This window comes from Cavia porcellus, unplaced genomic scaffold (genome assembly GCF_034190915.1).
Source record: "Cavia porcellus strain 051 isolate PalLab524CR breed Dunkin Hartley unplaced genomic scaffold, mCavPor4.1 scaffold_3, whole genome shotgun sequence".
NCBI classification, from domain to species: domain Eukaryota; kingdom Metazoa; phylum Chordata; class Mammalia; order Rodentia; family Caviidae; genus Cavia; species Cavia porcellus.
In genome coordinates, this window is record NW_026947486.1 from 51236215 (window position 1) to 51249594 (window position 13380).

General features: G+C 32.3%; 1 protein-coding gene across 1 annotated transcript in view; it reads left to right on the forward strand.

The window, feature by feature from the left end:
* Nucleotides 1-13380, forward strand: part of Klhl4 (kelch like family member 4) — a 146719-nt gene that overhangs the window by 90592 nt on the left and 42747 nt on the right. Inside the window, exon 4 of the mRNA XM_063246162.1 lies at nt 8417-8613. Within this exon, the coding sequence (XP_063102232.1) occupies nt 8417-8613 (197 nt within the window). The remainder of the gene's footprint in view (nt 1-8416; nt 8614-13380) is intronic.

Here is a 13380-nt window from a genome sequence, read left to right on the forward strand (position 1 = left end):
CTTCTTACCTATCTTTTAGTTTGCTCTTTGTTTATACTTTGAGTTTTTCATATAAAAGAAAGCATTAAATATTTCAGCTTCTGTGTGTTTTATCTCCCTTATCATTACGGTCTTCAAGTGTAACCATTTCCCTAAAATGCCTCAAATCTGTATCCCACTTTGCATAAATGCTAGAATTCTTTTTTAGTACTAAGAATAGAACTCAGGAGCTTGTGTTTGTCATTCAGGTGCTTATCCTGCTGAGCTATATCTTCAATTTTAAACACTAGAAATTTTTATTCATTTATCTGTTGATGGAAATTACACAAGTTTTAAATTTAGCTATTATGAATTATGTAAATATGGAATTGCCTGTACTCTTGTAATATGATATCAATAACTATTTTTGGAAGATTCCTAGAAAGAGAATAGATCTTTCATATTTAAAAACATTTATTTAATTTATTTAACATATCTTCTTCTAAGAACTAAAATATGATTTCCTGACTTTTTCCAGGATTGTTTATAAACACTTTTCTTGCATTGTCTCTAAAAGATCCTTGAAAACTTGTGTGCTCTCCTTACACCTTTCCCTTAGTGACAAGTTTTCTCTACTTTTATATAATTGTAAATTTTAAAATACCTAATTCAATGTAAACATTTATAACTTTTAAAATTCTGAATTTATTTGCACTTAAAATATATCTAAGTAAATGTAAGCACTATAACTATGATTCCAAACACTATCCATTTAACATTATGTGCATATGAGAGTTCCTTAAATTAAACATATTTCCTTTATAACTCAATCATTTCAACGCCTCAGTATATACTCAAGAGAACTGAAAACATGACTGTGAAAAAATGTATTCACATATGTTTATATCAGCAGTGTTCATCATAATTAGACAGTATAATCCAAAACATTTATAAATTGATAAATCAGTATGTTTTATATGTGCATACCATGAGTTATTAATATGTAATAAAGAATGAAATAATGTTGCATAGACCTCATTTCAAGTGAAAGAGGCATATCTAAGAAAATATCTTTTTCCATTTATATCAAGCATCCAAAATTAAAGAAGTCATAAGAATGGAAAGTGGTTAGTGATTACAAGAGCACAGGTAAAACTGGGAGTGAATGTCAGCAAATAGATTGTACTTCTCTTACTTTCACAAGACATTGGCATTTCTCTCCTTTCAAAATACAGAGTAAGGAACAATGCAAGAAAATGTGTAGATTGACAAAATATGATGATGTTTGCATCATATATTCTACAAATTGATCTAAGTACACACAGCATGTTTGAATATATATTGCTATTTTTTTTTTTTTGTCTTTTTCCTTTTTATTGGTACCGGGGATCGAACTCACAACTGCCTGCTTGCAAGGAAGGTGCTTATGCCGCTGAGCTAAATCCCCAGCCCATATTGCTATTTTCTTAAAGGTTGCTATGCAACACTATAGGAACAACTCATATGTAATAGCTTTATCGTTTTCAATCCCTAAAAATTCCTTCCATACTCTTCACCTGGATCCTCTTTGCATCTCCAAAAATCTTCCTTTCATTCCCTACAAACTTTCCATTATTTTTCTCTTTTGTTGATATTTTAGTTTGCTCATGTATTATAAACTATATGATGTTTAACTTTTTATATTTGACTTAATATTGTGAACTCAAGTTCCATCCATTTTCCTGCAAATGGTATTATTTTATTCTTCTTTATGAGTGAATAATATTCATGTGTATAGTCAGTCTGCAAAAAATGTATACATATTTCAGGAAACCAAAAACTTTCATAAATATTTTAATGTTTAATTTATTGAGACATCATGTGATTAATACAAATTACTTTGGCCTCTACAATTACAGGGGGTGCTCAAAGTGGTGACCATTAACTTCCAGAGATTTGTTAGTACAATGAACTGCAGCTTGGGAAACTTTGGTTATTGAGATTGCTGCACATATATTTTAAATTTCCTAAGAGCTGACAGTGTGGTGGGATTGCTTCCATATGTGACATTCTTTAAGGGTCCTCATAGGAAGGTAGCATCATCTATGGAAAAAAATATATTATTTTTCTTTTCCTGAAATGTATATACAAGTTTTGACAGAAATCACATTTTCTAATTGATGTTTGTTGATGAGTATCCAGAGACTGTGTTGTAAATCGTGCTGCTGTAAACACGAGTATGTATGTATCACTGTAGTATGATGCCTTTGACTCTTTGTGAATTATATCTAGGGGAAGTATAGCTGGTCAAATGTAATTTCTGCTTTTAATTTTGTTTCTCTACTGAAGCAAAAGTTGTATAACACTTTTTCACTTGTGACCTCTTTTCAACATTCTCTTCCTTTTGAGATAGTGCCGGGCAGCTATTCCACACACAGTATTTGGGAATGGCATAATTATCAGGTGATGTGTGTATGTACAAAAGTATGGACTCAAAAAGCCCAATATTATGCTTACTTACCTGTATCTTTAGTGCCGCACAAATGACAGTTATATATGTATATGGCCAATTTTACGATCTTACATAGTATATTGTTTCTTAAGTAACAAGGCAAACATGTTTTTCAGATTTCTTTAGGTGTGACTAATGTTGAAAATTTTATTTATTTAAGGTGGTTTTTTGTATGTATATATAAGAGATGATCAAAATTTATGAGTGCTTAAATTATGAAACAAAAATTGCAATAAAAGACTTTTTATGAGAAAGAACAGGTCTTTACTGAAAAATCATTTAAAAGCACACGGCAGCAGTTTCTTTAATACATTGCCAAGAAATTCTCAGTGGCATAGCCCCTCTCTTGAAAGTTTATTACATATAGTTACATCTGTAGATGTTTGGGCATCACTGAGGTTTGCTGCAGCTCTCCTATGAAGATGTGGATTAGAGTCAACACACTTTACTACATTAGCACTTTTTAGTGATTGAGAGAGGACTGGTTTAGTGCTTATGGTGGAGGGATGGGCAAAGGCCCCACCAACCATGGCTTGCTTTGAAATGTCCCAGCACTCCTAGGATGTAATCCCTTGCCCAAGGTCCACCCCAGGTGACTCCTGCTGATTCAAGAATCTGGGGTATTTATGAGAGCATAATGCTGGTTGTCAGTGTAAGGAGATGGACCACTTCCTTGTTCCACAGAGCCTTTGGTGCTCTGGGCATAGGTGTCTTAAGCTTTTCTCCCTCAGGAGGACACATCATGGGAAAAATGAGCTATGTTGCAGCTACTGCCACTACTACCTCCACTACTACCTCCTCTGTTACATTACACAAATCTTCCAACTCTGGAGCTCGGAAGATTGCCAGGAAATAGTCCCCCTCACTTTGAATACAGCTATCCCATCATTGTTGCCGTTTTCTGAAACATCTTTTGAGTGTCTTTAGGAAGTGTGATCAAAAGTAGCAGCATTGCTAAGTGACATCCAATGGAAAGATAGGCTCAGAAAAGCATTATGACATGTCTGCGTAAACCATATTTCTAGATCTGACACACTGAAATTCCTGGCAGTTTTTCAAAGTTAAACTGCCTATGAAAGGGAATCCTTCCCTTGCATGTTATCGGATCACAGCGCTCTGAAATTAGAAATTAACGATAAAAGATACTGCAAAAATCCCACAAACACATGGAAACTGAATAACACACTCTTGAGTAATCAGTGGGTCACAGAAGAAATTAAAGAAGAAATCAAACAATACCTAAAAGAAAATGAAAATGCAGATACAACTTACCGGAATCTGTGGGATGCAATGAAAGCCGTCCTGAGAGGAAAATTTATTGCACTGAGTTCCCACATCAGGAAAACAGAACGAATACAAATAAATAACTTGATGCTACACCTCAAACAGCTAGAAAAAGAAGAGCAAGTCAAGCCCAAAGCCAAAAGAAGAGAGGAAATTATAAAAATCAGAGCAGAAATCAATGCAATAGAGACTAAGAAAACAATCCAAAGGATCAACAAATCAAAGACTTGGTTCTTTGAAAGAATAAATAAAATCGATAAGCCCCTAGCCAACCTTATTAAAAAAAGGGAAGAAAAAGCTCAAATTCATGCAATAAGAAATGAAAAAAGAGAAGTCACTACAGACCCAATAGAAATACAGAAGATCATCAACACCTATTTCGAAAACCTCTACTCTCAAAAGTTTGATAACACAGAAGAAATAGACAGATTCTTAGAAGCATATGAAGTGCCAAAGCTAGATCAAGAGGATGTAAAATTGTTGAATAACCCAATCTCGGTTACTGAAATTGAAAATGTAATTAAGTCCTTACCCACCAAGAAGAGCCCAGGCCCAGATGGATTCACTGCAGAATTCTACAAGAAATACAAAGAAGACCTAATGCCGACACTCCTCAAACTATTCAATGAAATTGAAAGGGAAGCAATCCTTCCTAAGTCATTCCTGGAAGCAAATATCACTCTAGTACCAAAACCTGAGAAAGACCCAATTAAAAAAGAGAACTATAGACCGATCTCCCTAATGAACACAGATGCAAAAATCCTCAATAAAATATTGGCAAATAGGGTCCAGCAAATCATCAAGAAGATTATACACCATGACCAAGTGGGATTCATCCCAGGAATGCAAGGATGGTTCAACATACGCAAATCAATAAATGTAATCCACCATATCAATAAAGCCAAAAATAAGAATCACATGATCATTTCTATAGATGCAGAAAAAGCCTTCGATAAGGTCCAACATTTATTCATGATAAAAACTCTACAGAAAATTGGAATAGATGGTCTTTACCTCAATATAATAAAGGCCATTTATGACAAACCAACAGCCAGCATCATACTAAATGGCCAAAAATTGAAAGCCTTTACTTTAAAATCAGGCACAAGACAAGGATGTCCTTTATCACCACTCCTATTTAATATAGTACTGGAAGTACTAGCCAGAGCAATTAGGCAAGAAAGAGAAATAAAAGGAGTAAAGATAGGAAAAGAAGAAGTTAAGTTGTCATTGTTTGCAGATGACATGATACTCTACATAGAAGACCCCCTAAGCTACATTGAAAGACTCTTAGATACAATAAATAAATTCAGTAATGTGGCTGGATACAAAATCAATACTCAGAAATCAATAGCATTCCTATACACAAACAACAAAACCACAGAGAGGGAAATAAGGGAAACTGGACTATTCACATTAGCAAGCAAAAAAATGAAATATTTAGGAATTACTCTTACGAAAGAAGTGAAAGACTTATACAGTGAAAACTATAATACACTGAAAAAGGAAATTGAAGATGATCTCAGAAAATGGAAAGACATCCCTTGCTCATGGATAGGAAGAACAAACATTGTGAAGATGGCCATTCTCCCAAAACTCTTATACAGATTCAATGCAATCCCAATAGAAATACCATCAACATACCTTATAGATCTAGAGAAATCACTCCTAAATTTCATCTGGAACCAGAAGAGACCTAGAATTGCAAAAGCAATTCTAAGCAGCAAAGACAAAGCAGGAGGCATCACAATCCCTGACTTGAAATTATACTACAAAGCAACAGTAGTAAAATCAACATGGTATTGGAATCAAAACAGAGCTGAAGATCAATGGAATAGATTAGAAGATACGACCACACCTACAAACACACTCAACCACCTTATCTTTGATAAAGGAGCCAAGCAGGTTCACTGGAAGAACGACAGTCTCTTTAATAAATGGTGCTGGAAAAACTGGCTCTCCATTTGCCGAAAACTAAAGCTAGACCCATGTCTATCACCATGTACTAAATTAAAATCTAAATGGGTCAAAGATCTGAATATTAAAATAGAAACGCTAAATCTATTGGAAGACAAATTGGGTAGAAACCTTGGAGACATAGGAGTAGGTAGAGAATTCATGAATAGGACTCAAACTGCACGGGAAATACTTCCCAGAATCAATAACTGGGACCACTTCTTATTAAAAAGTTTTTGCATGTCAAAAGAAATCTCCAGCATAGTGAAAAGAAAACCCACAAACTGGGAAAAGATTTTAGTGAACTCTCTCTCAGACAAGGGACTCTTGTCTAAAACATATAAAGAATTAAAAAAACTTAGACCTCCAAAATTCAAAGATCCAATCCAAAAATGGGCATCTGAGATGAATACACAATTCTCAGATGAAGAAATGCAAATGGCAAATAAATACATGAAAAAATGCTCATCATCATTGGTCATTAGAGAAATGCAAATTAAAACCACACTGAGATACCATCTCACTCCTGAAAGAATGGCCAGGATCAAGAAAACCAACAACAACAAATGCTGGAGAGGCTGTGGGAAAAAAGGAACTCTCCTGCACTGTTGGTGGGAGTGTAGACTGGTACAGCCTTTGTGGAGGTCTGTCTGGAGGTTTCTCAAAAAGTTGGGATTGGAAATCCCATTTATTCCAGCTATTCCACTTCTAGGCATATTCCCAGAAGAACTGAAAGCATCATACCACAGAGATATATGTGCACCTATGTTTATAGCAGCACAATTTGTAATCGCCAGATCTTGGAAACAACCCAAGTGTCCATCAACTGAGGAATGGATAAAAAAGCTGTGGTATTTCTATACAATGGAGTATTATTCAGCTATAAAGAAGGATCGCATTGAGATATTTATCAATAAATGGGCGCAGCTTGAGACCATACTCATAAGTGAAATAAATCAATCTCGCATGTATGAATACCGAGTAGTTTCCCTAATGTAAGTAATGATTCAAATATATAAAAATATGTGATAATCATGATTCCCCATTATGTGGCCTTGAAGCCTTATAAAATTTTCACTTATTAATTAGAAATGCTTTATTCTTGGCTTTTTGATATGGAAATATTTGAAGCTATAGTATATGAAGTTTTATCCAAATATTTTAAGGAAAAAGACAGACACTATGGTAACTACTATTCTTTAAAAAAATTATTTAGCTATTTCTTATGTTTATTTTAATTAAGGGAAAAATTTAAAAAATTAGGATATATAATAGCAACTCTTTTCGATCTCCTATTAACTTGTTTTGAAGTCCTGTAATACTCCCAAGATCTTGTTTTGACTGATTAGACTCTGTTCCATTCTGTGCGATAGTAGCAAGTCTGAGGGTTTAGGCAACTAATTTGAAGGCAATAAGATTCACAAAGATGCCCATTCTGGTTTGGCTATTGTCTCCTTTGGAAGTCCTGTAATGTTCACAATGCCTAAGTTTTATTGGTCTTGTTCTCCACTGTTTTGTCCAACTTTATAATATCTAATGATATAGACAATTCCTTTTAAGGAAACAAGAGACAATGTTGATAACCATTGTTAATAACCTTGTACTCTGTTCTACATCATGTGCTATGTCTATCCTTGGTTTTGACTTACAGCTTTGTTTTGCCATATTTGACTTTATTCTCCCCCCCCCCCAAAAAAAGTAATAAGAACTAAGGAGTAATAAAATCCAAAATGTGTAAATTTTGTTGTAAAAAAGAGAGGGAGGAAAAAAAAAAGAGCTCTAACGGATATAACAGCAAGTGTGTTTAGGTGTGTTAAATAGCTGACTATATTAATGTTTTTGGATCATTGAACACAGCTGTTTGCAGTCTCTCTGTTTGAATGTCTACTTTGTATTCTTTGATACTGTGATTTGAGCAACTATTTCCAAGATGATAATATGTAATCTATTAACAGGTGATTTCTTACTGTTATGTTTTTTTTTTTTTTTTGTAGTTCTGTGTTATGTGTAACCTTACACTGCTTTGTTTTGTTTTGTGTTTTTCTCTTTTTCCTCTTAAATAAAAAAAAAAAAGAAAGGGAATCCTTTAAAATTAACTGAAGACATTGAGACAGTCAGCACCATACAAAGTTATAAAAGTGATTTGCAGAACTGCTTCAGATAGTGTCAAGAACCATGGAATTTATGTTCAAAGCAATGGAGAGTATTTTGAGGAAGATTAAATGCAGTGTGTTTTAAATTTAAACCTTCTCTATATTTTGCTATTGCACCTAAAGTAAAATTATTGATGAAACATTCAAAAACAGACTTAAGGAGTTATGTCTTTTTATAAGAGATAATCTTTTTTATTTGTCTTGTACTCTGAGTAAATAAATTTACAAGTATGATACACATAATAACTATCATTACTCTCATTACTTCTTTCAAAATTTTTATTTTTTCATAAAATAATAAGAAATAACAAGTTATTATGTCTTGTACTGATAGTACTCACTCTTCATTTGCAAGACTTTTTTGTGATGATCTTCTTTGTACTTCAGCCTTTTTAATGGTGTTTCTGTACAGACTCCCTTGTATATGTCATCCTCAAAATATGTTTTACTAGCTGCTGTACACTAAAACTCATAGACTTACTTCATGATGTGAATGGGACATTTGAATTAATTAACATAGTTGTGTGTTACTTTTGAGATATATAACCATTCTTTAATTTTTAAAACCATTTAGGTGCCCTGCAACTGAAAGAAGATACTATTGAAAGTTTACTGGCTGCAGCTTGTCTTCTGCAGCTGCCGCAAGTCATTGAAGTCTGCACCAATTTCCTCATAAAGCAACTCCATCCTTCAAACTGTTTAGGAATTCGGTCATTTGGAGATGCTCAGGGATGTACACAGCTCCTGAACATAGCACATAAATACACTATGGTAAAATCAGTTGTTTCAAATTAGCTTGTAGTATTAATATATAAACACTGAGAAAAATTAAAAGACAAAATTGACATAATTTTAAGATGAGAAATATATATTGTTATATGTATATTTTGATTTCTACAATCAAAAAAGGTATGAGTAAATATCAAAGCTTGAGGAAATCAGCATATTGCTAAAAGTAAATTGTGCAAGATTACAGCTCAAGGTGTATCTACAATATTTAGAAAAATATTAGTTCTTAGTTCTTTTGGCATAATTAGAAATTTCGTTTGTAAAATTGTGAGAATTATTGATTTCTAAGGAAAATTGAACCTCAAGTAGTAAGGAAAATGCTAATACTAATGCCTCAATGTTAACTACAAAAACTTAAGAACTGGAGAACTTTGTAACTCAGAGAAATATGTAAATGGCTGTATCTGAAAAAATACTGCATTGTGCTTAACAACATTTTGCAATGAAGTCTTCTGATATAAATTATATTAAAGTTCCTTTCGATATTAGTAGTGTTTATACTGGAACAAATGAATACGTCAGGGAGTGACAATTATTTAAAATCTGAATATGACAATCACAAAAAACAGGCTGCAGGAATGAAGGGAAATTAAATAGATGACAAAAGTAAATCCTTGCTGTTAATACTAATACTTAAAACAAAGAAGAAAATGAACTTTTTAAAACTCTGAGCCAGTGGATGAAATAAGATGGATCTTTCTCCAAAACATAATTAAAAGATAAATATTTCTAACAAAAGAAATGGCTTCAGATATCTATAACACATAAAGAACTGAAAAAAACAGATCCCCCAAATTTACAGTCCCTATCTAAGATGAATACATACTCCTCAGATAAACTAGTACAAATGTCCAATAAATATATGAAAAAGTATTCAACACCATCAGTTACTCAAAAGACCCCAGTTAAAACAACACTGAGGTTCAATCTCATCCCATAAAGAATGGCTTCTGTCACGAAGTCAAACAATATAAATATTGGCGGGGTTTGGGAGTTCTTCAATGTTGGTGGCAGTGTAAACTGGTATAAGCACTGTGAAAATCAATTATGTATATTCCTCAAAAGTCTAGGAATGGACATTGTATTTGATTCAGCTAATCCCCTTCTTTGAATCTTCCCCAAAGTATTAAAAACACTATACTTCAGCAATACACGCATACCCATGTTTATAGCAGCACAGTTTGCAATAGCTAAGTGTTGGTAACTGCCCAAATGCTCAGCAACCAATGTATAAAGAAGGTGTGCATTTTTATAACACCATAAATAGGGCAAATCTGAGACATTTATAGGGTATAGGAGGCACCTAGAGACCATCCTCTTGTTAAGTAAAATAAATGACACACATACATTTAAATACTGCATTGTTTCTCTGGTGTGAGAAACTGGAAGTTTACGTAAGGACCAAAACGTATAATAGATATTATGAAATAGGAAGAAAGTAATTAAATGGAAAGGAGAACTAGAGAAGTGAAAGGGGAAAGAAATCAAAATAAAAGAAATGAGAAAAGAAGGATAAGATGGAAAAAGCTTATGTAAATAAAGAGGGTAAGAGAAATGAGAAAAAAAGAAGAATCGAGATATATCATGTACAGGTACAATTCTCTAGTATGTTTATGATCATTATGTGTATCTAAATTTTACCAATAAACAATTAATTATAAAAATTTGAGGAAAAATAAAATTGTATAAAAGAGAACAATGCAGGGTTGCATGTCAAATTGATAAAAGTAATTTTAGATCTAGATGAAAATAAATAGAATTTTTCAAGATTATTACACAAATTTAAATGTTCACAAATTTATAAAATTTGAATCATGTAGTGCTTCCTTATTAATCTTTCTCCTTTCTTCTTCTCACCCCAGGTCATTGTTCAACATCCAAAATTTCAAACATATTCCTGTAACAATATCATTATTTGGAGAATCATATTATAATGAATTCACATTAAAATTTTTTTCACATTATTATATTATTTTCATTCCTTTGTCCTAAATACAGATGTAATATGATTTAAAGGGACAGCAAACGTTTAGTTCAAAGTTTGATTCAAAGACTTCCTGTTCAATTACCTAAAATCTTGAAAAACTATTCTTTTCTTGTAACATGTTTTACTAACAAAGCATGTCTAATACATAAATTAAGTTATTTTTCTTGCTCAAAATAAACCTATCTTCCTTATCATATTGTGTATTAATATGAATAGTAAAGCAGGATATTCAGAAAAATGCAATAATGTTTCTCTTAATCCCTCTTCTTTGGTTGTATTAGTATCTATGTTTAATACAGTACACTAGATAAAGGTTTTGTTAAAATACTGCTTTGAAATTATATTTGCTAGTATATTAATTTAAATAGTTTTAATGTTTAACAATGTATATTTAGGAATTATAATCTTGCTAATATCGGTGGACTTAATGCAGAAAAACACTCACCCGAATAATGTTGAATGAAATGTCCAGGCAGCTTGAGACCTAATCATGTTGACACAAAGAGTTAATTATTTCAATAATATAAATATAAACTCTTGTCTGTATGAATGCATCACTCAACAAGTATGCTATATATATTTCACAAAGTTTAAAATACTCAAACAAAATTTTAAAGCAATAAATAAATGGTGAATACAAGGCATAAAAGATTGTTGAGAAAATACATAGAACAAGAGTGTTTACTTTGAAATTAGGAGCAAAATAATTTTAAAATCAACAATTTAATATTAGGATCTGAGTCTAACAGTTTCTCTACAGTAGATCATAATACAGTGTATATTTTTTATTTAGACTAATATACATGGTCTAACAATGTGTCTAAGCAATGTGAAGACAAAAAATTCTGTCACAATATCTAATTTCTGGCAATATCAAACATGACTTGCTTATTAACAGTTTCTTATCATGTTTTTATTGACTCAAATGTATAATCACATTTAATGGATTAGTCTGAGATCAATGTTAATCATCAAGTAGACTTACATATTGAGGTATTTATTTTTTCTCTCATTGCTTCAAAAAATTCTTTCACTGGAGAATAGAAAGACAATGACATAATGCTTTTAATCATGTTAACATAGTTTCAGAGTTTATGTACATAACATGAATCAATAACTAAAATTTTTTATAGTTTTTTATGTTTTCAATCGATCATAAGTATGTTATCTCTTAGGGCAGCAGCTGAAGAACTGAACAGTATGCACTTTACATGATCTCAGAAGCTTATGGTTTGAGTTAAAACTTTGCCACTTATTCAATAGTTAATAAAATAATGGGCATTTTCATTGGAATAATTTCACCTTATCAAAAGATCATATTGGCAGTAAGTTAGCTCTGGTGAATTTAAGTTTTTTGTAAAGCATTAACTGTGTACAAGTGAAATGTATTAGTAATAGTAAAAGTACTACCATTATTTGATTCAAGAGGATTTTTAACAAGAATCACCTGCTTTAATAAGGGCACCAATTCTTTTGAAATTGCTTGCTTTAATCACAGAAGATGACTATTTTACTAAATAAGCAAGTTATTTTGAATTTGTGGCATAACAGCTTCATTATTCATCTGCCAATATTGATTATTCTGTATGAATGATTCTGATATTAGCTGACCTCAGTCATGTCGTGACTAAAGTCAAAGTACAGGTAAGAGAATGTCTTAATTTAGTCAGTTTCCCCCAATAATTCAGAGGTAGTCTTAAACTATTCCAAAAATATCTGGCTATTATGCCAAAAAATTGCCAAGTAACATGTTCATCTCTATTTCAGAATTATTTTTTGCTTTAAAGTTGCTTCGTGAATATTGATGTTTCAGAGGCCAAGGATATAACTCAGTAGCACAGCACCCACCTGGCAAGTGAAAGCTTTTGAGTTAGATTCCCAGTGATACTGGGAAATACCAAACAAGAATATTGCTGTTTAATTAGATCATGTTTAAAATGCACAATGATGACATTTATTGTGGAAAGTCTTTACATGAACATAATACATTTTAATTCTTTTTTTGGCTCCTACCCCTTGCATTTCTCCCTGCTCTTAGCACAACTACCATTTGCAAAAGCTCTATTTTCCTTTTTTCTTTCAAATGTTTTTCATCCACTTTTCCTCTCCTCTCCATTTCCTTCATTCCTTATTCATCTATCCATTTGAAAAAGATTTCCCTAGTTTCTATTTATCATATATATATATGAAATTTTTTCAAAAAGTATATTTTATTGCATTTAATGTGATACCTTCATCATGAAAAATGTGACAAATTATATTTTTAGAAACTGTCATATTTATATACAAAAACATGTTGGTATTTGATACAAAATTTGAAACATAGCTCTGTAAAATTTGATATATGACAGAATACACGACAATACCAGTATAAAAAGGAAAACTGATATACAATGCATAAAATTGAGATGTAGCCATTTCTTCTCCTAAAGAAACATTGAATCTTTTAATGCTTGTGCACATCTGTAATCCCAGAACTCTGGGATATTGAAGCAAGAGGATTGCAAATTTGAATCCAACCTGGGAAAATTGGCAAACTAATAAGATCTTGCCTTGAAAATATGGACAAAAGATGACAGTTAGACAGAAAGATGGCCTGAGGATATAGCCCAATATGAAGGATCTGAGTTCAGTCAGAAATACCATAAAACAAGAAAATAAAAACGAAGCACCTCATAGTAGAACCTCTTCTGCATAATCTTGATTGTGTAGATTGTAACACAACATAAAAAGGATGCATTTATTTTGAATGATAGAAGATC